A 25,257-nucleotide genomic window follows, 5' to 3' on the forward strand; every position below is an offset into this window, starting at 1 on the left:
TCATGATCTCAGGGTCCTAGGATTGGGCCTCACATCGGGCTCCCTGCTCAGCGGGGAACCTGCTTCTCCCTCTCCCTCTGCCTGCTGCTCTGCCTACTTGTGCTCTCTCTCTACCTCTTTCAAATAAATAAAGTCTTAAAAATTTAAAAAAATAATAAAATAAAACAGTGAAGTAACAATCACTTTTAAATTAGAAACTTCTCTGCCTTAATACTTGTTACCCAAATGTCCTTCAATTGATAAACAAACAAAATATGATATACTGAAAAAATACAAAATTAATCAGTCATAAAAAGGATACTAATATATGCTAAAACATGGATGAATCTTGAAAACACTGTGCTAAGTTAAGGAAGCAAGACATAAAAGGCATATACAGAACAATTCTATTTAGATAAACTATCCAGAAAAGATGAACTCATACAGATAGAAAGCAGACTAAGGGTTCTTAAGCGGATGACAAGAGGTTGCAATGGGGAGTGATGGCTAATGGGCACGGGATTTCTTTTTAGGGTGATGGAAATGTTCTAAAATTAGACATGATGGTTGAACAACTCTGTAAATATACTACAAACCACGGAACCGTACACATTAAAAGGGTAAATTTTATGGTATGTTAGTTAAATCTCAATAAAGCTGTTAAAAAAATTTCTGCTAATAATCAAGTTAATGCATCTCTGAAAGGATTCTATCATAGTTTGGCAAAGACTTTAAAAGACTCAAAGTTAGTAAAGAGGTGGAAAAACAAAAATTCCCATTCACCGCTATAGAGAACATACTCTGGAACATGCTTTCTGAGAGTGATTTGATAATATATAACAATGCTTAAAAACAGAGATATCCCAGGGGTGCCTGGGTGGCTCAGTGGGTTAAGCCACTGCCTTCAGCTCGGGTCATGATCTCAGGGTCCTGGGATTGAGTCCCGCATCGGGCTCTCTGCTCAGCGGGGAGCCTGCTTCCCTCTCTCTCTCTCTCTCTCTGCCTGCTGCTCTGCCTACTTGTGATCTCTCTCTGTCAAATAAATAAATAAAATCTTTAAAAAAAAAAAAAAAAAACAGAGACACCCCTACCAAAAATAAAAAAATAAGTAAATAAAAACAGATGTCTCTTTGACTTAATACTTTCAGGAAAAACTGAATAAATGGACAAAAAAGCATATATAAAGTTTTCTTATCTTTATTTTTTAAAGATTTTACTTCTTTGTCAGAGAGAGAGAGAGAGAGAGAGAGAGAGCGCGAGAGAACACAAGCAGGGGAGAGGGTCAGGCAGAGGGAGAACAAGGAGCCCTACCCGGAACTTGATCCCAGGACTCAACTGAGCCACCCAGCCATCTCGACTGCAGTTTTTTAAATGGTGAAAACCTGAAGCCAACTTTAAAGATAATAGGGGGAGGGGGATGATTAAAAAACTATTCTATATTGGGACTCAGTTAGTAGAACATGCAAATTTTGATCTCAGGGTTATGAGTTCAAGCCCCAGGTTGGGTGTAGAGATTACTTTAAAATTAAAAAAAAAAAAAAAAAAAAAAAACTTAGTAAGTTCGGAAAAATAGGTACACCAAACTCAAGAGTAATCATCTCTGGGTAATAGATAATTTACTTAATTTCTACACTTTTGATTGTTTAGAACTTCTTTTACAGAAAGTATATATAAAATTGTGAAATGTATTTATATGTATTTATGTATTTATATGGTAAATGTATTTATATAGTAACTGGGAAATTCAAAAAATCAAGCAAAGAAGAATTTATAAAGAGGAGAAAGTATGCCCTCAACCCCACAAAATCCTTTTACTAGAAGTAGTCATTAGGAACACTTTGATCCTTTCAGAGCTTTTTGTTGATATATATAAATATAATGCATAAATAAAATTTTTATTTTTCTCAAAAGTGGGATCACATAAAATACACTGTTACGTGACTTGAATCTTTTTACCTTTTTTTTTTTTTTTAAGATTTTATTTATTTATGACAGAGAAAGAGAGCAAGAGAAGAACACAAGCATGGGGGAGCTGGAGAGGGAGAAGGAGGCTCCCCTTGGAGCCAGGAGGCTTGATCCTAGGACAATGGGATCATGACCAGAGCGTTAAGGCAGACACTCAATGACTGAGCCATCCAGGCACCCCTTGAATCTTTTTACTTAATCGTGTATCTGGATATAACTTGTTCTGTGTTAGTATGTGTATATTTACATTACTCTTCTTAAACACTCATAGTATTCCATGTTACTGTTTACATTACTTTTTTAATCAGAAAAAATAAACCTATTTCAACAAACAAAACAAAACAAAACTTAAGGAACCATGCAACCCATTAGTCTTGAGTGCCCCCTACTGGGGGCTCTTCCTTGATATTAACAGAATGCTAAATTAAAAATTAATACAAGAAATAATTCAAACACAGGACACTATGCTTTTCAGTATATGGCAAAAAAAAAAAATCTAAAAACTCAAAAGAAAAGATACATGTTTTGAAATGATTTTATCGAGGAGTTCTTTATGTACTTAGGCTGAATTACAGGTATGTGCTAAGGACTCTAATTTTCTAAGGAAAATCAAGTTAGGTGGCTTGATCTTTTCCCATCTTCCTCCTGAACAGGTGTGTGTATTGGTGTGAGAGGTGACATGGGGTTGCAGAGTGGAAAGTGATGGCAAATAGGCAGTTAAAAAAAAGCTTGTTACAAAAAAAAGTCGTCACCTTCACTCCTTTTTGTCTTGTCACTTCCAACTTATCTTTATATTTAACCTCACATTTCAAATCTAGAAGAGTTAGCTGTACCTTCAAACATCTAGGTTGTTCACACTATGTAATTTTTCTATCTTCTGAGTCTGTGATTACACAACATGTATTTTAGTATATGTGCTGCTGAAGCTAGCACCATACAACATGTAATAATTAAAGACCCAGAGTAAAAGAAAATGGGGACATTAGAAGAGCTTACCTGAAAAACAACAAATATATTTAGGTAAATAAAACCCAACATTGTTGGGGCGCCTGGGTGGCTCAGTGGGTTGAGCCGCTGCCTTCGGCTCGGGTCATGATCTCAGAGTCCTGGGATCGAGCCCCGCATCGGGCTCTCTGCTCTCTAGGGGAGCCTGCTTCCTCCTCTCTCTCTGCCTGCCTCTCTGCCTACTTGTGATCTCTCTGTCAAATAAATAAATAAATAAATCTTTAAAAAAAAAAAAAAAAAAAAAAACCAACATTGCAATTATCAAAGGTGGCATTTCTTTATCAAACAAGTCCATTTTAAAATATGGTATCTTGATCATGCTTGTTATATTCTAGGAAAACTGATACACAACACTTATGACTGGAATTAATTTTTCCTAAAAGTCAAACAAAAACTACATTCAAAACTGTGTCTGTATTATGTGCTTTTAGTCAAATTCTATTTAGCTATTTCTAGACATTAATATTTTATATAAGCTTGACTTTATTATACAATTCTCTTGGCTAATAATACTTACAGCTAATCTGTGGCTATTTGCAAGGCTGATCATTTGCTGGGCTAGGCCATTTAGTAATCGAGTACGAAGGGCTAGGTCATCTAGGTCATGACGAAAAGGAAAAGCAATACCATCCACTATCACTAATCGAACCTAAATACAGAAGAGATAATGAAATTAGGTTTGGTTTTAAAATAAAATTTTAAAAAATGGCATCCCAAAAGCCTGTTCATTGCAGGAAAAAAAAATCTATAAAATCCAGAGTTCTATTTCTAACTCTCCAAAATAAATCTATTCACCCAACGCTTTCTTGCATTAATCACCAAAAGTTAAAATGTACTCTGGTTTGATAATTTATAAACTTGAAAAAGTAATTCAATGTGAAGAAGCAATTATAATTTTCTTATACTTTACCACTATACACAATCTTTACAGAGGCATTTTACACCAATAAAAGTCTTAGTAAAATAAATTCTTCAGTATTTCAATTTTACCTTCAAGATTTTTTATGTTTAAAAAACTCTTCAAATATTAAATTATTGTATCATTTTCAAAAACTTCAAATTCTAATGGTGAGTGCTATGAAGTGTGTAAACCTGGCAATTCACAGACCTGTACCCGTGGGGCTAGTAATACATTATATGTTAATAAAAAATTAAAAATTAAACAAAAACTTCAAATTCTTGGTATACTTTTTCTCCTTAATTTTAAATATAAGGCAACTAATCATCATAGAATCTGCTATAAGAGAGAATTCAGCATAAGGAAGCTTCGTCTTGAATTCCAATCAAGAAGGTTCACTTAGAGACGATAAACATTTTCATGACAGTTTCACTTCTAATATAATCCAAATAATGGCTCCTAAAGTGAAGCTAGAGTAATATATAAACTTCACATCCAAGAACAAACAGAATTTGGAAACTAATCCAAATATAAACAAACAAAAAAACCCACCCTGTAAGATTATATATTTTTCTATCTAATATGGATTAGACTAAAGAAGAGGATTTCATAACACCATGTCTAAGTAACCCATTTTTGTATCTTTTATTTAAAGTATTCATTCCTTCATTCAGCATGTGCTTACTGATACCTACTATATGTTAGTCCTTGTTGCAGGCAGCAGGGAACAAGAGAAAAGGTCCTTGCTTTCTTGGAGTTTATGGAGTGGAGTAAAGGACAATTAACATGTAAACAAACAAATAATTTCTGATAATGATAGGAGTCATGAAGAAATGAAACTGGGTAAAATGATGATGAATAAGTAGGTGTTAAAGTAGAGGGAGGCTAACTTAGACTAGTGTCAGGGAAGGAGTCAATGAAAAGGGAGGCAACAGAACTGAGTCCTGGATAAGGACCTCTAGGAGTAGGGGCACCTGGGTGGCTCAGTGGGTTAACCCTCTGCCTTCGACTCAGGTCATGATCCCAGGGTCCTGGGATCGAGCCCCGCATCAGGCTCTCTGCTCAGCAATGAGCCTGCTTCCCTGCTCTCTCTCTGCCTACCTCTCTGCCTACTTATGATCTCTATCTGTCAAGTAAATAAATAAAATCTTAAAAAAAAAAAAAAAAAGAACCTCTAGGAGCGAAAGAGAGCCCACATACAAGGAACTACACACATACTTTTGTGTATGGTGACACATGGTAACTAGACATCTTGTGGGGATTCTTTCATAATGTGTAAAAATATCAAGTCACTGGAGGTTCCTCAAAATGTTGAAAATAGAACTACCCTATGACCCAGCAATTGCACTGCTGGGTATTTACCCTAAAGATACAAACGTAGTGATCCGAAGGGGCACGTGCACCCGAATGTTTATAGCAGCAATGTCTACAATAGCCAAACTATGGAAAGAACCTAGATGTCCATCAACAGATGAATGGATAAAGAAGATGTGGTATATATACACAATGGAATACTATGCAGCCATCAAAAGAAATGAAATCTTGCCATTTGCGACGACGTGGATGGAACTAGAGGGTATCATGCTTAGCGAAATAAGTCAATCGGAGAAAGACAACTATCATATGATCTCCCTGATATGAGGGAGAGGAGATGCAACATGGTGGGTTAAGGGGGTAGGAGAAGAGTAAATGAAACAAGATGGGATTGGGAGGGAGACAAACCATAAGTTGACTCTTAATCTCACAAAACAAACTGAGGGTTAATGGGGGGAGGGGGGTTGGGGGGTGGGGTTATGGACATTGGGGAGGGTATGTGCTATGGTGAGTGCTGTGAAGTGTGTAAACCTGGTGATTCACAGACCTGTACCCCTGGGGACAAAAATATATTATATGTTTATAAAAAATAAAATTTAAAAAATAAATAAATAAATAAATAAAAATGTGTATTCAAAAAAAAAAAAAAATCAAGTCACTATGATGTATACCTGAAACTACCAGGATATTGTACATCAATTATACTTGAATTAAAAACAAATACATTAGGGTCACATGGGTGGCTCAGTGGGTTAAACATCTGCCTTCAGCTCAGGTCATGATCCCCGGGTCCTGGGATCAAGCCCCACAATGGGCTCTCTGCTCAGCAGGGAGCCTTCTCCCCCCTCCCCCGCCTGCCTCTCTGCCGACTTGTGATCTCTGTCAAATAAATAAATAAAATCATTTTAAAAAATTTATTTAAATCATTTATTATTATCACTAATTTATCACTAAATTATCATTAATTTATTAAAATCATTTAAAAAAAAAATTACACCAGGGCACCTGGGTGGCTCAGTCCTTGGGCATCTGCCTTCGTTTGGGTCCCAATCCTGGCGTCCTGGGATGGAGCCCTGCATCAGGCTCCCTGCCCAGTGGGAAGCCTGCTTCTCCCTCTCCCACTCCCCCTGCTTGTGTTCTCTCTCTCATTGTCTATCAAATTAATAACAAATATTTTAAAAAATATACCTTTGTTGTTTCACCTTCATCACACTTAACATAAATAAAAATTTAAACCAGCATTCATGTTAAAACTACTTGTTCGTCACAAGGTGAGCAACTTCTTTTGAATTGGACAGCAATCAAGTGCTCACTGGTAGCATGATTTTGCCATAGGTCAGATATGGATACTTAAGAGCAAAATTAAAATCAAGAAAAACCTCACATATGCTGGTGGTAAGAATGTAAAACTATCTGGCAAACAGAAAAAACATTTCAAAAAATTAAACACAGTATTACCACATGAAAATTTCATTTCTAAGTACATACACCAAAGAACTAAAAACTGGTACTAAAACAAATGTATATACATACATGCTCATAGCAGCCACAATTCACAATAATCAAAAGATAGAAAGAGCCCAAATGCCCATCAACAGATGAAAGGATAAACAAACAGAAATGATGTATACATACAACAGAATATTATCCTACCATAAAAAGGAATGAAGTACAGATACAAGTTACAAAGCAGATGAATTTTGAACTATCATGCTCAGTAAAAGAGCCAGGCCAAAAAGATCATGTATCATATGATTTCCTTTATATGCAATACCCAAAATAGGTAAATCCATAGAGACAGAATACAGATTGGTGGTAGCCAGGGTCTTTGCAGGGAGGGAGGAAAGGGAGCAATTCCTTAAAGAGTATGAGTTTCCTTTCAGGGTGATAAAAACATTTTAGAACTAGAGGTAGTGGTTGTCAACACTGTGAATGTATTGACTGCACTGAATTGTTCACTTTCATTTATTTATTTTTAAAGATTTTATTTATTTGACACAAAGAGAAAGAGAGAGAAAGAGAGGGAGACAAGCGCACACAGACAAGCAGGGGGAGTGGGACAGGGAGCCCAATACAGGACCCTATCCCTGGACTCCAGGATGACACGAGCTGAAGGCAGATGCTTAACCACTGAGCCACTCAGGTGCCCCTGAATTGTTCACTTTTAAAAGGTAAACCCTGGGGACGCCTGGGTGGTTCAGTTGGTTAATCGGCTGCCTTCGCCTGAGGTCATGATCCCAGCGTCCTGGGATCGAGTCCCACATAGGGCTCCTTGCTCAGCAGGGAGCCTGCTTGTCTCTCTGCCTCTGCCTGCCACTCTGTCTGCCTGTGCTCTCTCTCCCTCTGACTAATAAATAAAAAAAAAAACCTTTCAAAAAAAAAAAAAAAAAAAAGGTAAACCTCGGGGTGCCTGGGTGGCTCAGTGGGTTAAAGCCTCTGGCTTCGGCTCCGGTCATGATCCCAGGGTCCTGGGATCAAGCCCTGCATCGGGCTCTCTGCTCAGCGGGGAGCCTGCTTTCCCTCCTCTCTCTCTGCCTGCCTCTCTGCCTACTTGTGATCTCTGTCTGTCAAATAAATAAATAAAATCTTTAAAAATAAATAAATTAAATAAATAAATAAATAAATGGTAAATCTTGGAGGCACCTGGGTGAGCTCAGTCAGTTAAGTGTCTGCCTTCAGCTTGGGTCATGGTTTTGGGATCCTGGGGTAGAGCCAAGCCACCAGTCAGTCTTGCTCCCTGCTCAGCAGGGAGTCTGCTTCTCCCTCTCCATTCCCCTCCCACTTATGTGTGTGTGCGTGCTCTCTCTCAAATAAATAAATGGAATCTTAACAAATAAATAAATGGTGAATCTTACTATGTGAAATTAACCTCAATAAAAAAATCAATGAAAACTTTCTGTAACACTCAGTTGGCTACAGAGATTTATAATAAAGAGTATTACACATTTTACTATTATTTGTAAATGGTGTGCTAAACATCTTTTATGTCAGTAACTTTATAATAAACTTACGTATGTATATATGTGCATACACTTTTTTCTTGGAAAGCCAGTCACTAAACATTTACCAGTATACCAATTAAGCAGTAAGAAGAAACAGATCATGTGTGTGTGTGTGTGTGTGTGTTTATTCATTTATATATTCATTCAGTGGTTCCCAAAGGCCAGAAAGTGATAAGATGATATATACACATTGCTGAAAGAAAAAAATACTGTCAACCAAGAACTATGTATCTGGCAAAAGCATTCTTCAAAAATAAAGCAGAAATTAAGACAGTCCCAGGGTGTCTAAGGGTTGGTTGAGCACCCGACTATTGGTCTCAGCACAGGTCTTGATCTTGGGGTCATGAGTTCAAGCCCCATGTTGGGCTCCAAGCCAAACATGGAGCCTACTAAAAAAAAAAAAAAAAAAAAAAAAAAAGATAATTCAGCTAGAGAATTCATTGCTAGTAGATCTATTGTAAAAGAAATGCTAAACAGAGTCCTTCAGGCTGAAAATGAAACATCAGACAGTAACTCAAATCCACACACAGAAATAAAGAATATCAGTAGGGGCACCTGGGTGGCTCAGTGGGTTAAGCCTCTGCCTTCAGCTCAGGTCATGATCTCGGGGTCCTGGGATCGAGGCCCATATCAGGCTCTCTGCTCAGTGGGGAGCCTATTTCCCCCTCACTCTCTGCCAGCCTCTCTGCCTACTTGTGATCTGTCAAATAAATAAATAAAATCTTAAAAAAAAAAAAAAGAATACCAGTAAATGTAACTACATATCTAAAACTCAGCATTAATGTACCTTTTTTTTTAAAAAGATTTTATTTATTTATTTAACAGACAGAGATTACAAGTAGGCAGAGAGGCAGGCAGAGAGAGAGGAGGAAGCAGGCTCCCCGCTGAGCAGAGAGCCCGATGTGGGGCTCGATCCCAGGACCCTGAGATCACGACCCAAGCTGAAAGCAGAGGTTTAATCCACTGAGCCACCCAGGCGCCCCGTAATAAATAAAATCTTAAAAAAAAGATTTTAGGGGCACCTGGGTGGCTCAGGCCCTTAAGCGGCTGCCTTCTGTTCAGGTCATGATCCCAGTCTCCTGGGATCGAGCCCCGAATCATCGGGCTCCTAGCTCAGCGGGATGCCTGCTTCTGCCTCTTCCACTCCCCCTGCTTGTGTTCCCTCTCTCGCTGTGTCTCTGTCAAATTAATAAATAAAATCTTTTTTTTTAAGATTTTATTTATTTATTTGACAGAGATCACAAGTAGGCAGAGAGGCAGGCAGAGAGAGAGGAGGAAGCAGGCTCCCCGCTGAGCAGAGAGCCCGATGTGGGGCTCGATCCCAGGACTCTGGGATCGTGACCTGAGCCGAAGGCAGAGGCTTTAACCCACTGAGCCACCCAGGCGCCCAGCATTAATGTACTTTTGGTTTGTAACCCCTCTTCTTTTCTTACATGATTCAAAAGACAACTATTAAAAAATAATTATAAATCTATATTGATGGGCATACAATGTATAAAGATATAATCTGTGACAATAACATAAAGGGGAATAAATGGAGCTATACACCAACAAGGTTTTTCTATACTGTTGAAATTAATTTAGTATTAATTTAAACTAGACTGCTATGAATTAGGATGTTAATTCTAATTCCCCAGGGCAACTAAGAAAATAACTAAAAAATATATGATAAAAGAAATGAGAAGGGAATCAACATGGTACTATGGAAAATAGCTAACAAAAAAAAAGAAAGCAGGAATGGAGAAATTGAGAAATAAGATACAGATCTTCCTCAACTTACATCAGGGCTACATTCCAAAAAACCCACACCAAGTCAAAAATATTAAGCTGAAAATGCATTTAATACACTTAACCTACCAAACATCATAGTTTAGTCTAGCCTAACTTAAATGTACTCAGAAAATTTACATTAGCCTACACCTGGGCAAATCATTTAACAAAAAACCTATTTTATAAAAAAGCACTGAATATTTCACGTAATTCACTGAATACTGTACTGAAAGTGAAAAACAGTATGGTTATATGGGTACAGAATGGTTGTAAGCCTATTGCTTGTTTATCCTCATGATTGCATGGCTGACTGAAACCTGTGGCCCACTGCCACTGTCCAGCATCATGAGAGAATACCGGTACCAAGTATCACTAGCCTAGGAAAAGATCAAAATTCAATGTACAGTTTTAACTGAGTATGTATCATTTTTGCACCATTATAAAATTAAAAACTTAGGGTGCCCACGTGGCTTAGTGGGTTAAACATCTGCCTTTGGCTTAGGTCATGATCCCGGGGTGCTGGGATTGAACCCTGCATCAGGTTCTCTGCTCAGCGGGGAGCCTGCTTCTCCCTCTCTGCTGCTCCGCCTGCTTATGTGTGCACATGCACTATATCTCTCTCTGCCAAATAAAATCTTTAAATATAATAAATAAAATAAAAAAACTTGCAAGTCAAATTATCCCAAGTCAGAGATTTAGGCATAGACTGGCAGAACAGATTTTTAAAAATGATCTAATTATAGACTTTCTACGAGAGACTCGGTTTAGATCCAAAGATACAAACCAGTGGGGCACCTGGCTGGCTCAGTTGGAGGAGCATGCAACTCTTGATCTCGGGGTAATGAGTCTCAGCCCTACACTGGGTGTAAATATTACTTGAATAAATAAAACTTAAAAAGAAAACAAAGATACAAATAAGAGTGTAAGGATGGAAAAAGATACTCCCTTGCAAACAGTAACCTGAATAGAGCTGTAATGGCTATACTAATATCAGACAAAAGAGACTTCAAGTGAAAACTTGTTACAAGAGATGAAGAAGGGTAAAAATAAATAATTTATATATATGAAAATTGTATAATAATAAAAGGCTCAATTCATCAAGAAGATACAGCAATTATATGCTGAGATGGCAACTGCAGAACCTCCTCCCAGTTGCTCCCCAGCATCCTGACTAACCCACCACCTCTCTGCTCACCAATAAAGGCTGACCCATGAAAAAGAAAAAAAGAGGGGCGCCTGGGTGGTTCAGTCGTTAAGCATCTGCTTTCAGCTCAGGTCATGATCCCAGGGTCCTGGGATCAAGCCCCACACTGGGCTGCCTGCTCAGTGAGGCACCTGCTTCTCCCTCTCCCACTCCCCCTGCTTATGTTCCCTCTCTCTCTGTGTCAAATAAATAAATAAAATCTTAAAAAAAAGAAAATAAAATAAACAGATATATAAAACGCTCCACTGAAGAGCAGAATATATGTTCTTCTCAAGTGCATATGGAACATTTTCCTGGATAGACCTAGATGTTGGGCAACAAAATAAGTCTCAATAAATGTATAAACATGGAATCATATATAGAGTATTTCTCCGACCACATGGAACAGAATTAGAAACCAGCATCAGAAGGAAATTTGGAAAATTCATAGATACGTGGAAATTAAACAACACACTTCTTTTTTTTTTTTTTAAAGTAATCTCTATACCCAACATGGGGCTCAAACTCAAGACCCCAAGAGCACCTGGCTGGCTCAGTCAGAAGAGCATGTGACTCTTGATCTTGGGATCATGAGTTCAAGTCTCACATTGGGTATAGAGATTACTTAAATAAACTTTAAAAAAAAACAAAAAAAACCCAAATAACAACAACAAAAGACAAACAACAACAACAACAACTCTGAGATCAAGAGTCACATGCTCTTATCAACTGAGCCAGCCAGGTAACCCTAAACAACACATTCTTAAATAATGAATGAGTCAGACGACATTACAATGACAATTAGAAAATACTTAAAAATGAATGAATATAAAAACACAACATACCAACTTATAAAATACAGTGTAAGTAGTGCTCCATAGGAAATGTAGAGCTCTAAAAAACTGTATTTTGAAAGAAAGATCGGTCGGTCTCAAAATCCAAAACTTGTACCTTAAGGAACTAGAAAAAAGAAGAGCACACTAAACTCAAAGAAGGCAAAATAAAAGAAGTAATAAAAATTAAGTGGAGATGGGGTGCCTAGGTCACTCAGTCACTGGGCATCTGACTTCGGCTCAGGTCATGATCCTGGAGTCCTGGGACAGGGCCCCACATCAGGCTCCCTACTCAGCAGGGGACCTGCTTCTTCCTCTCCAGCTCTCTGTGCTTGTGTTCCCTCTCTCACTAGCTGTGTCAAATAAATAAAATCTTTTTTAAAAAATTCGGTAGAAATAATCAAAACAAGAAAGAAACAATGGGGAAAATGGATAAAATCCAAAGTTGATTCTTTGAAAAGATCAACAAAACTGACCTTTAAACTAACAGAAAAAGACTTGGGCAGCTGGATAGCTCAGTTGGTTAAGCATGGACTCCTGATTTCAGCTCAGGTCATGATCTCATGATTGAAGGACTGAGACCCCTATTGGGCTCTGGACTCCAGGCACTCCACTCAACAGAGAGTCTGCTTGAGATTCTCTCCTCTCCCTCTGCCCCTCCCCCTGCTCGCACCCACCCTTTCTCCCTCTCTCTCTTTCAAACAAATAAATCCTTTTTAAAAAAAGAGAGAGAAATGACTCAAATTACTCAAATCAGGAATGAAAATGAGGACATTATACCAACCTTATAGAAATAAAAACAAACAAAATGTAAAGAACATTCATATGCAAAAAAATTAGATAACCTGGATAAAATGAACAAATTTGTTGCAATACACAAACTATCAAAACCGACTGAAGAAGAAATAGAAAATCTGAATGGATCTTTAACAATGGAGAGATTGAATCAGTAATCAAAAGCCTTCCAACAGTAAAAAAAAAAAAAAAAGACCAGGACCAGAGAACTTCACTGGAGAATTTTTTTTTAAGTAGACTCTACCTCCAATGTACGGCTTGAATTCATGACCATGAGATCAAGAGTGACATGCCCCTTCACTGGCAAATTTTATAAAACATTTAGAGAATTTTACACTAGGAATGCCTGCATGGCTCAGTCAGCTAAGCGTCTGCCTTTGGCTCAGGTCATGATCCCAGGGTCCTGGGACAGAGTCCCAAGCCCCAGATCAGGCAACCTGCTTAGCAAGGAGTCTGCTTCTCCCTTTCCCTCTGCTCCTCCCCTTGCTTGTACACTCTCTCTCTTTCTCAAATAAATAAATAAATAAAAAGAATTTATACCAATTCTTCTCAAACTTTTCCAAAAAACAGAGGGAATACTTCTTAATTCATTCTATGAAGCCTGTATCATACTGATACCAAAGCTAGATAAAGACATCACCGGTAAAGAAAACTACAGACCAATTACAGATGCAAAAATCCTCAACAAAATACTACCAAATGGAATCCTGCAACATATTAAAAGGATTTATATAATAACGTCTGGCCAAAGTGGACTCTCAATAAATATTTGGTGAATAAATAAATGTGCAAGCCAAAAAAAAAAAAAAAAAAAAAAAAGCATAACTATATTCATTTTCTTTTAGTGATGAAAGAAATGCTGGACAATTATTTCAAAATTTATAACCCAGTAATTCATCTAGTAGAAATATATGAAATATAGTGGTATATTAATTAAATTTAATTGAATTATGAGGCACCTGGCTGGCTCAGTGAGTGGAGCATGTGACTCTTATCACAGGATTGAGTTTGAACCCCATGTTGGGTGTCAAGATTACTTAAAATCTTTTTTTTTTTTTTAAGAATTTATACGATGGTTAAATCCAGATTCAATAGAATCTCTATCAAAATTCCAACCGCATTTCTGCAGAAATAAACAAGACTCCACTCATATGGATGGAATTCAGATGAAATTGCAAGGAGCCCTGAATAGCCAAAACAGTCTTGAAAATAACAATGTTGGAAGACTCACATGTCCCAATTTCAGAATATACTATGAAGCTACTAATCAAAACCATGTGATACCGGCAAAGAACAGACATATACATTAATAGAGTCTAGAAATTAACCCACACATCTATGGTCAATGGATTTTCAACAAGGATGCCAAGCCCATTCAATGGGGAAAGAATAGTCTTTTCAGTAAATGGTGCTGGAACAACTGGGTGTCTGCATACAAAATGAAGTTGGACACTTACTTCACTTACTTTATACTTATGTATAAAAAAATAACTCAACATGGATCTAAGTCCAAATTAAAAAGCTAAAGCTATTAAACTGGATGGAGTTCAGGACATGCTACTCCAAAATTTGGTACCTTGGCATACTGAGTATCCTTTTACCTATGTATTTATCTGGAAGAGAGCACGAGCATGCACATGCGTGCAAGGGGCAGAGGGAGAAAGAGAATCTTAAGCAGGCTCCACGCCCAGTGCCTGATGTGGCTTGATTCTCTTTCTCCCTCTGCCCCTTGCACTCATACTCTCTCTAAAAAAAAAAAAAAAAAAAAAAAAGTCACACACTTCAATATGACTGAGCCAACCAGGAACCCTTAAAGTGGGTTTTTTGTAGTCAACATATAGTTCCATCTTATTTTTTCATCCACTGGCACAACCTTTTTGAAGGGCAGTATGTGTTTAACCAAAAAAAAAAAAAAAAAAAAAAAATTGGGGCACCTGGGTGGCTCAGTGGGTTAAGCCTCTGCCATCAGCTCAGGTCATGATCCCAGGGTCCTGGGATCAATCCCCAGGCTCTCTGCTCAGCAGAGAGCCTGCTTCCCCCCTCTCTCTGCCTGCCTCTCTGCCTACTTGTGATCTCTCTGTCAAATAAAATCTTTTAAAAAAAAGTCTCAGAGGAGGCTTATTAAAGTTTGGTCAAAGACAGTCTCTGTCATGTATAATATTTATCAAGATTAAACATTCACATACTCTTTAATAATAAATAAAATCTTTTTATTTGGAAGAACTTGGAACTTATCCCATAAACAGGGACACCTGGATGGCTCAGTTGGTTAAGCATCTGACTTCAGCTCAAGTAACTCAGGTCCTGGGACAGAGCCCCGATCAGTGCTCAAGCGGAGTCCCTCTCCCTCTGCTCTTCCCCCAGCTCATGTTCACTTTCTCTTTCTCTCTCAAATAAATAAAATCTTAAAAAAAAAAAAAAAAAGTTTATCCCATAAACATACTTACAAATGAACCCCAAGGATTGTCTCCTTGGATGCAGGGATGTAGGGATTACCTCCAAACCACTGTTAATAGTATCTAAAAGACCACCAATAAGAGGATTAAACAAATTAAGATACTGAGTCTCTTCCCCCCAATTTTTTTAATGTAGTAGAATACATAGAATATTCATCTTGTACCCTGAAATTCTATTTCCATTAAAAAATAACTGCCCATTTTCCCCTTCCCCCCTCAGGGCCTTGTAACCACCATTCTATTTTATGTCTGAGTCTGACTACTCTTCACACCTCATATAAGTAGAATCATACAGTGTATCTTTTTTTGACTGGCTTATTTCATTTAACATAATGTCCTCAAGATTCATCCAAGTTGTACCATATGTCAGAAATTCTTTTCTTTTTAAAGATGAATACTATTACATTGTGTGTGATACCACATTTTGCTTATCCATTCAATGGACACTTGGGTTGCTTCCACATTTTAGGTAATATGAATAATGCTGCTATGAACAAAGGTTTACAAATATTTCTTCAAGACCCTGTTTTCATTTTTTTTTGGTGATAAACTGAGAAGTTGAATAGCTGGGTCACAGGATAAACACAAAAGGTTTATCCACATGTAGTGATACAGAAAGATATGCAAAACACTAAGCAAAAACAGAAGGTGCAAAACCATATTACAGTATTATCCCACTAACAAATACTAAAAATGAGTGGATAAATATTGCAACATGTATAAAAATTTTTTTGAGAAGACACAAAAGAAACAGTGAATAGTGGTCAACTTTAGGGAGAGATACTAGGAAGCAGTAGAAAGGAAGTTTTTCCATTTTATACCTTTCTAAATAGTTTGTTAGAAGCTATTCCACCATTACTGGAGACAGAACATCTTTCTATATTATTTCAATTTCTTACTTTGGGCATAAATTATATATGAATATATGTTAAATGTGTATAAATGTAAGTAAATTGTAGGACAAAGAAGAAAGATTTTTGAACAGGCTTATGCCACACTATACTATTTACTTATTTTTCAAGCTAATCAAACACCTCCAAAGATATTCCAAAGGTTAGCTGTATTTCAGTAGTTTGAGCCATACCTTTGAGTGTTCTGAAAGGAAGTCTGGAAGGAGATAAACTTGTGCCAACAGCTCTGTATAGTCACGACAACGGAAATAGTAAATATGGGAAAGAATATTTTCCAGAGTGAAATCCTCCAAAGCTTTTGGGTGCTCTAGAATAAACAAAACAATCTTTAAATAAAGTAATCAGTTTTACTTGTTTTGATATATTGGTGATTGTAGGAAAACAATACATTTGAGTAACAAAATGCTTCACTGTGAATAAGAGAACTATTCACTTTAATTCAAAAATAAAAAAATTAAAACAAAATTACTATAAACTACTAATGCATAATTCTTGACCTCTTATTTTCACCTTCTCCACTATTTCCTTACATGGTAGGCTATCTAGAAATTGTTTATACACATATACAACTCGAGTTTTAAAGCCTACCTTTTCATATTTCTAGTTATTCACTTCCATTAAATAGAAGTAACATAATGGAGTTTCTCCTTTCTTGTTTTGTTTTTTTTTTTTTTAACTAGGACTGCAAATTAAGAGTTTAAAGGGAAAATGTTCAAAAGAAGCATCTTTTTCCCTTATGGTAACTTTTTCCCATTATTACTATAGCATAATTTGATATTTAAGTAGAAACAATGTAAGATTCTCCCTAGATTATATACTTTTTAAAAAACCAGTTTTGGGGGCAGCTGGGTGGCTCAGTGGGTTAAAGCCTCTGCCTTCAGCTCAGGTCAAGATCCCAGGGTCCGGGCGCCTGGGTGGCTCAGTGGGTTGAGCAGCTGCCTTTGGCTCGGGTTATGATCCCAGGTCCTAGGTTCAAGCCCCGCATCGGGCTTTCTGCTCAGCAGGGAGCCTGCTTCCTCCTCTCTCTCTGCCTGCCTCTCTGCCTACTTGTGATTTCTCTCTGACAAATAAATAAATAAAATCTTTAAAAAAAAAAAAAGATCCCAGGGTCCTGGGATTGAGCCCCTCGGGCTCTCTGCTTAGCAGGGAGCCTGCTTTCCCCTCTCTCTCTCTGCCTGCCTCTCTGCCTACCTGTGATCTCTGTCTCTCTGTCAAATGAATAAATAAGATCTTTAAAAAAAAAAAAGTTTTGGGCGCCTGGGTGGCTCAGTGGGTTAAGCCGCTGCCTTCGTCTCGGGTCATGATCTCGGGGTCCTGGGATCCAGCCCCGCATCGGGCCCTCTGCTCAGCAGGGAGCCTGCTTCCCTCTCTCTCTCTGCCTGCCTCTCTACTTGTGATCTCTGTCTGTCAAATAAATAAATAAAATCTTAAAAAAAAAAAAAGTTTTGGCAGGGTGCCTGAGTGGTTAAGCCTCCGACTCAATTTCGGCTCAGGTCATGATCTCAGGGTGTGGAGATGGAGTCTGCTTGAGATTCTCTCCCCCTGCACCTCCTTGCTGGTGCGCTCTCAAAAAAATAAATAAATAAATAAATCTTAAAAAGAAAAAATGGTTTGGTTTTATACATATTACAGAGAGAAACCAGTTTAAAATTACTGCACTTTAAAATGTCCTTAAGTTTTAACATTGGAAAAAAAAAAACCACAAGAAATTAAATTTCAGAAAGCACTGCTTATTACAAATATAAAAGTTCATTTTTAACCAAAAAATAGTAACTTAATCACACAGCAATCACTAAAGACTTTATATCCCAGTGCCACACCTATAATATTCACAGTAAGGTTTTAAGACACTACTACAAATACACATTGTGACACGGGTAGCTTTAAGGCCTTTCAGTAGATATACTGGTCATCAGTTAAAAAGGACACCTAGGGGGGCGCCTGGATGGCTCAGTGGGTTAAGCCGCTGCCTTCGGCTCGGGTCATGATCTCAGAGTCCTGGAATCGAGCCCCACATCGGGCTCTCTGCTCAGCGGGGAGCCTGCTTCCTCCTCTCTCTCTGCCTGCCTCTCTGCCTGCTTGTGATCTCTCTGTCAAGTAAATAAATAAAATTAAAAAAAAAAAAAAAAAAAAAGGACACCTAGGGGTACCTGGGTGGCTCAGGTGGTTAAACATATGCGTTCTGCTCAGGTCATGATCCCAGGATCTTGGGATAGAGTCCTGCACTGGGCTCCTTGCTCAGGAGGAAGTCAGCTTCTCCCTCTCCTTTACCCCCTACCACTGCTTGTGCTTGCTCGCTCACTCTGTCTCTCATTCTCAAATAAATAAATAAAATCTCTAAAAAAAATAAAAAGGGGTGCCTGGCTGGCTCAGTTGGTTACGCCACTGCCTTCAGCTCAGGTCATGATCCTGGAGTCTAAGGATCAAGTCCGACATCGGGTTCCCTGCTCAGTGGGGAGTCTGCTTCTCCCTCTGACCCTCTCCCCTCTCATGCTCTCTCTCTCAAATAAAATATTTTAAAAAATAAAAATAAATAAAAAGGACACCAAGTACTCATATGAAGATTAAAATATCCAGCTATTACATTCATTTAAAGGGAATACAAGCATCTTATGAAAAGTATTGGGTTTTTTGCTTTTTTTTTTTTTTTTAAGATTTTGTTTATTTATTTGAGAGAGACAGTGAGAGAGAGAACACCAGCAGGGTAAACAGGAGAGGGGAAGCAGGCTCCCCGCTGAGCAGGAAGCCCCACATGGTGCTCAATCCCAGGACCTTGAGATCATGACCTGAGTTGAAGGCAGACACTTAACGACTGAGCCACTTAGGCGCCCCAACAAGTATTGTTTTTTTTAATTACTAAAGAATGAGGACAGGACAACCAAAAAATAAACTAAAACAGTCAAACCAGAAACCATTTAATTTAAAAGTAATTTAAAAAGCAAGAACTTAAATACCTTTGAGTATTTAAATTATTTAAATTGAAATTACCTTTATATGTTTTCTTAAAAAAAATCAAACAATAGTTCTACATGAGAAAAATACAAAAAAAATTAACACAGCCATGAGGTCTACTACATTCTACTCAGAACCCCCTAAAGTCAATCACCTTAATGTTCTAAATATTTCCAACATGGTTTTTCAAAGCTGTCTTCAGTGGGAAACCTGGGTGGCTCATTCGGCTGGGCATCTGCGCTCAGCTCAGGTTATGATGCCAGGGTCCAGGGATCTAGGCCCCACCTAGATCAGCTGGGATCTGCTCAGCTGGGAATCTGCTTCTCCCTCTGTGCCTCCCTCCACTCGTGCTTGCTCTGGCTCTCTCTCTCAAATAGATAGATAAAATCTTAAAAAAAAAAAAAAAAAAAGAAGAAGAAGTAGTAGTAGTAGTGAGGGCCACAAGAGAAGAAGAAAAGGGAAAAGGCCAGTCTAGGTTGTGGCATTTCTAAGTCTACAAGAAAGATCTGGGGCGCCTGGGTGGCTCAGTGGGTTAAAGCCTCTGCCTTAGGCTCGGGTCATGATCTCATGATCTCAGGGTCCTGGGTTCAAGCCCCACATTGGGCTCTCTGCTCAGCGGGAGTCCGCTTCCTCCTCTCTCTCTCTGCCTGCCTCTCTGCCTACTTGTGATCTCTGTCAAATAAATAAAATCTTTGAAAAAAAAATTTTTTTTTAAATAAATAAAAGATCTGAGAGTTTAACACCAGGACACTGTCGAGTCATTAAGATTCACGTTCCAAATTGTTTTCTGCTGAGGCTTGAGAGGAATGTTAATTACTTTTATTATAGAGAAAGAGGATCACTTGCTAACTTACCCCCTCCCATATGTGTTTCTGCTGTAAGGTGAAGGTGCTGAATGCAGGCAGTAGCAAGGTCTACCACTCTATCAACCATAAAGCTTCCTTCAGTATCAATAAAAACTGCTTCACCTTCCACTCCTCCAAAACATTCTGGTATCTGCACATCTACTGCCAACTGCATACTGTCAAGAGAAAGCTGAATGACCAAATCATTATCATAATCATCTCAGGCAGTGTTTTCAAACTCCACATCACCACCCATTAGGTACCACATTAGGCAACAGATATGGCTAACTTTCTGCTCCAAATATATGTGAATCAACTGATACTTGGATTAAGGGGAGGGTGTACCCATAAAACCATGATTAAGGACTTTTTTAGTGGTTTTTAGGTCTTTGGGAATTAAACCCTTCCTCATACTAAACCTACCTTCAAATATATCCTCAGGAATTAATATAAAAAAATACAATAAATATATGTATTATAATACACACACATATAAAATACATTATAATAAATACGACATTCATATTTTATACTGTTATATATATTATGTAATAAAAATATAATAAAATAGAAGACCACCTGTTTACCCTAATGATCACATTACAATGTTGCAAAAGAAACATTTTCGGATACCAAAATAATTATACCAATTCAAAGATGCAGTACTGAAGTAACACAAATGGTAAACTGATTTTTTTGTGTGCATGCATACACACAAAAAAAATTAAGAGCACATACATGCATTTTTGGGCTCCTGAATGTAGACCAACAGCACCATATTCTATTACTTACATAAAATGTCATTAAGCCTACCCTTAAGAAGAGAACATTTTACTTTACCATAATTGTGTTTTTCCAACACCCGGTACACCACAAATTTCTGTTGTTTTGGTTAAGGGTATTCCACCCCCAAGAATATTATCTAGTGCTGAACAGAAGGTAATTATGAAGCTCTGGGTATGCTCCTGCTCAAGAAGTTCCAGTGCTGTACACTTCTTGCCTGACTCAGCTGTAGCAGTGTATCTTGGTTTAATTGTAAGACATTCTCTTCTTAAAATCTGCAGAGTTTCTAAGGCTTCCTCTTTAGATATCCCAACTTCTGAAAGTAAAAGAAGAAAAAAAAAAACAAAACAAAACCAAAACAAAACCTCGAACCCTGATTTTAGAAATTTAAAAGTCTTAACATGCTTTTGCGTTGTCTTTATTAATTTTAATTTTTAGATAAGAGTGATGCCAAGAGTAAAGAAAAATAAAAATAAAACATTCCATTAACTATTGAATTTTTCAAGTTAATAAAGGCATTTATCTATATTTTCTTAGCATTTACATATTTAAAGGATCTATTTATTACCTCAAAAACAGAATTCAGAAATCCAAACCTCTAAAGCATTTGAGTACCTACAAGAGTATCTCAGGAAGTAGAAATAAAAATGTACTGGCAAGGGGTGCCTTGGAGGCTCAGCTGGTTAAGTGTCTGCCTCCAGCCGAGTATGAGGCTCTCTGCTCAGTGGAGAGTCTGCTTCTTCCTCTCCCTCTGCTGCTCACCCTGCTTGTGCTCTCAAATAAATAAATAAAATCTTTACTAAAAAAAAAAAAAAAAAAAAAAAAAACTGGCAGTCAGTCCTTTTACTATCTCTTTTGGTTTTATGAAGTCATAGTTTTGGGGTTTTTGTTTTGTTTTTTAATATTTTATTTATTTATTTCATAGAGATCACAAGTAGGCAGAGAGGCAGAAGCAGGCTTCTGCTGAGCAGAGAGCCATACTCGGGCTAGATTCCAGGACTCTGGGATCAAGACCCAAGCTGAAGGCAGAGGCTTTAACCCACTGAGCCACCCAGGCACCCCTGAAGTCACAGTTATTTTGATCTAATAAGGCATCTAAATTACTTTTCAGAAGAGAATGAAAATGGCCTCTAACTGCCTAAAACAAGATTTAACTTTAGGAAGTGCATGTGCATTTATTATTCATAATAAAAACTTTTCATAGAAACACTATCATGAAAAATTCACATATCACTCAACTTTTTAATGAGAACAATTATTTGATGCACAAATATTTTAAATAATACACTTACGGGGGTGCCTGGGTGGCTCAGTGGGTTAAGCCTCTGCCTTTGGCTCAGGTCATGATCTCGGGGTCCTGGGATCGAGCCCCACATCAGGCTCTCTGCTCAGCAGGGAGCCTGCTTCCCTCTCTCTCTCTGCCTACTTGTGATCTCTGTCAAATAAATAAAATCTTAAAAAAAAAAATACACTTACGCTTCCTCAATTATATAATTTTATTCCTATCAAACAATACGGACTGAGAAGAGAAAATGGCGATTTACAAAACAAGCTGTTAATGAAAGGAATAATGAAAGGCAAGGGTGAAGGGCACCTGGGTGTTTAGTGGGTTAAGCCTCTGCCTTCCTCTCAGGTCAAGATCTCCCGGGATGGAGCCACGAGTTGGGGGGAGAGGGCCTCTGCTCAGCAGGGAGCCTGCTTCGCACTCTCTCTGCCTGCCTCATTGCCTACTTGTGATCTCTGTCAAATAAATAAATAAAATCTTTTTTTAAAAAAAGTGAGGGTGACATCACTTATGAGTTTGATAGGGCAGTGCCTGATTTGGTTAGGATATGAGTATAAATTTGGCACTAATAAAAGACAATAATGGTGATAAGGAAATGAAAATCCTATCCAGTTAAAAAGCGGAAACTCTGGAGTCAGATTCCTTGGGTATGTAAACCCTGACTGAATCACTTATTATGAAGTTACTAAGTAAGGATGAATTACTTTTTTTTTTTTTGCCTCAGATCTTTCCTTCTGTAAAACGGGAATGAGACAATACATGTTGAATAGCTGGGTAGAATACTCAGGCCATCCCAAATGCTCTGTAACTGTTAGCTATCATTATCATGCAGATTCTCTCATTTATTTTCTGTAAAACCAACTTGTTGAAAAACAAAGAGCCCATCAAGCTTTGGGGGACAGGGGTGCCTGGATGGGGTTCAGTCGGGTAAGCGACTGCCTTCTGCTCAGTTCATGATTCCAGGGCCCCATATCTGGCTCCCTGCTTCTCCCTCTCTAGCTGCTTGTTCTAACAAATAAATAAAAATTTTAAGCACACAAAAACGGTGGGAAACAGTATGCAGTGTAAGACTTATAAACAGTTAACATTGGGTCTACAACATTTATTCTTTAATGGTGAGTTGAAACCTCCTTATTTTCCATTGTTAATGGCAAGGACTTAAAATGTTGCCCTTTTTTTTTTTTTTTTTTTAGATTTTTATCCATTTGACAGAGAGAGAGAAAGATCACAAGTAGGCATAGAGGCAGGCAGAGAGAGAGGGGAGGAAGCAGGCTCCCTGCGGAGCAGAGAGCCCAATGCGGGGCTTGATCCCAGGACCCTGAGATCATGACCCGAGCCGAAGGGAGAGGCTTTAACCCACTGAGCCACCCAGGCGCCCCAAATGTTGCCCTATCTTAAGAGCGGTTCTGAGCATACCCTCGTGTAATGCGTACAGGGAGACTGGCCGCAGATAGCTTCATTTTTGTATTCCTCACGATTCAGTGGTTCCCACCAATGTATAATCTACAGTGCTCTGAAATGAGAGGTTTGGGATTTCTCGTTTCATTTTTCCAGCGAATTACAGGAGAGAAGCAATGTCTTCTTTCTGCTGCTTTCTCCAGGTGCTGGGGATTCTGCTCCCTTTCTTGCCTCTGGTCCTATCAGGAATCCTCCATTTCTCAAATGTAATCCCTTTGCCCCTTGGATTCTGGAACAGCTAAAACTAAACCAGCTGTCTGGGTACCAATCCTAGCTCCACCTTTCCTAGCCCAGTCATCACGAATAGTAACTTAACCACCTGTTCCTTCGTCAGCATACTGGACATAATAATCCACGTTAACAGGGTTCTTTGGGGTAATAAATTAGCTAGTCCTCAAGAGGATTCAGCAGGCACGGGTAGAGAAAGCAATTACTGAATGTTTTCAAGACCACAGCTCTAACCATTACATGTTTAATTGGATTCAAGGAGCGGTTTCACGTCGCAAATGCAGCCTCGGGCGGAGGAAACTGGCGGAGGGTGGGTGGAAGCCTGAAGGCGGAAGAACGGAGATGGAGGCGGCACAGACGGCGGTCCGTGTGCCTCCACTTGCCATAAGAAGTCGTTACCTTTGCTGAGCTCGGACGGTTTCATCTCTAGGAGTTCCTCAGCAGTCTGGAAACCTGCAGACACCAGCTTCACCCGCACTGCTGGGGACAGCGGGAAACTCACTAAATCCCGCTGCATTTCAAAGCCGTACGCCTACGCGTATCCAGAGCAGCAAACCCCAGCCCCAACTCCGTTCGCCCGCCCGCGCGCGCCACGTGACGTCAGACGTAAGGCGGAAGGGGCGGTGTCTCTGGCCTGACTGCACGCGGCCTTGGGCTTGGCCCTTCTCCGGAGGAATGTTTTATTTTCTTGTGTCTGTACCATTTCTGTTGTGATTCTTACGAGTCCCATTTAGTGTTTCACCACCAAACATTCAACCTGACAGTAAAAAGATGGGTGGAGACCGCAAGATGAAGAGCCAGGCCCTACACACTGCATCTCCACACCTCAACCCTGGCCTGTTGGGTGGAACCTCAAGGTTATTAGTAAGAATGATCTACTCCCAGCTAGGGGTAACGCACACACCAGCCAGTTACCGGTTTGGCGTATGAAACGATCATATAAGAATTATTTGGCGTCTCCATTACAGGGTTCCAGTTTCCTATGTTTTCTCCTCGGGTATCCCCCTTGCCTTCCCCCTTCGCCTTTCCCGCCCTCGCCTAAGCCCTCGCCCGCGCGAGGAATTGTGGGCCAGCCCCCCCCCCCCACCAGCCACGGGGAGCGCTGGGTGCCCAATCCCCACACCCACGCACGCCTTCCCCGCGAGTCCAGTCTGAAGCATGGTGGTTTCTGAGACCGTTGGTTCGCTGCCCGCCTAACTTAAGAAGGAGCTGGAAAAGTAAGCAAGTGATGGTCCAGTAGTGGGCTGGGTGTGGGCTCCGGGTTCTGAAAAGGAATAATTGGGCTACGGAACAGCTCCTGCTCTGGTACAGAGGTGAGAAGGGACCCCTTCTAAAACAGAGAACTTTGAGGGAATTGAGGCGGTTTGGAAGGTGGGTTCCGAAGTCTGTCTTTGCCTAAGTGAGTGTGATTTCTTTAGGGCAGTAACTCGTTTGCTATATTTGGTGAGATTCTTAGCTTTAATTTTTTTTTTTCCCCTAGCTTAAAGGAACTTCCTAAATATTGCAAATCAGAGCTCTTTAAGTACGTAAAATCTAAGAAGGAAACATATGTTGAGCACTTTAGCAAATCCCACGCATTTCAAATGCTCACAATC

At 39.0% G+C, this 25,257-nt stretch overlaps 1 protein-coding gene across 1 annotated transcript in view; it reads right to left on the reverse strand.

The window, feature by feature from the left end:
- Positions 1–24,184, reverse strand: part of LOC111151791 (RAD51 paralog C) — a 42,575-nt gene extending 18,391 nt beyond the window's left edge. The window contains exons 1-5 of the mRNA XM_022509992.1: positions 24,062–24,184; positions 20,749–21,007; positions 19,918–20,084; positions 16,285–16,418; positions 3,467–3,598 (exon numbers count right to left, since the gene is read on the reverse strand). Of these exons, the coding sequence (XP_022365700.1) occupies positions 3,467–3,598; positions 16,285–16,418; positions 19,918–20,084; positions 20,749–21,007; positions 24,062–24,179 (810 nt within the window). The 5' untranslated portion in view covers positions 24,180–24,184. The remainder of the gene's footprint in view (positions 1–3,466; positions 3,599–16,284; positions 16,419–19,917; positions 20,085–20,748; positions 21,008–24,061) is intronic.
- Positions 24,185–25,257: the final 1,073 nt, after the last annotated feature.

Source organism: Enhydra lutris, unplaced genomic scaffold (genome assembly GCF_002288905.1).
Source record: "Enhydra lutris kenyoni isolate GAN:26980312 unplaced genomic scaffold, ASM228890v2 scaffoldscaffold26, whole genome shotgun sequence".
NCBI classification, from domain to species: Eukaryota; Metazoa; Chordata; class Mammalia; order Carnivora; family Mustelidae; genus Enhydra; species Enhydra lutris.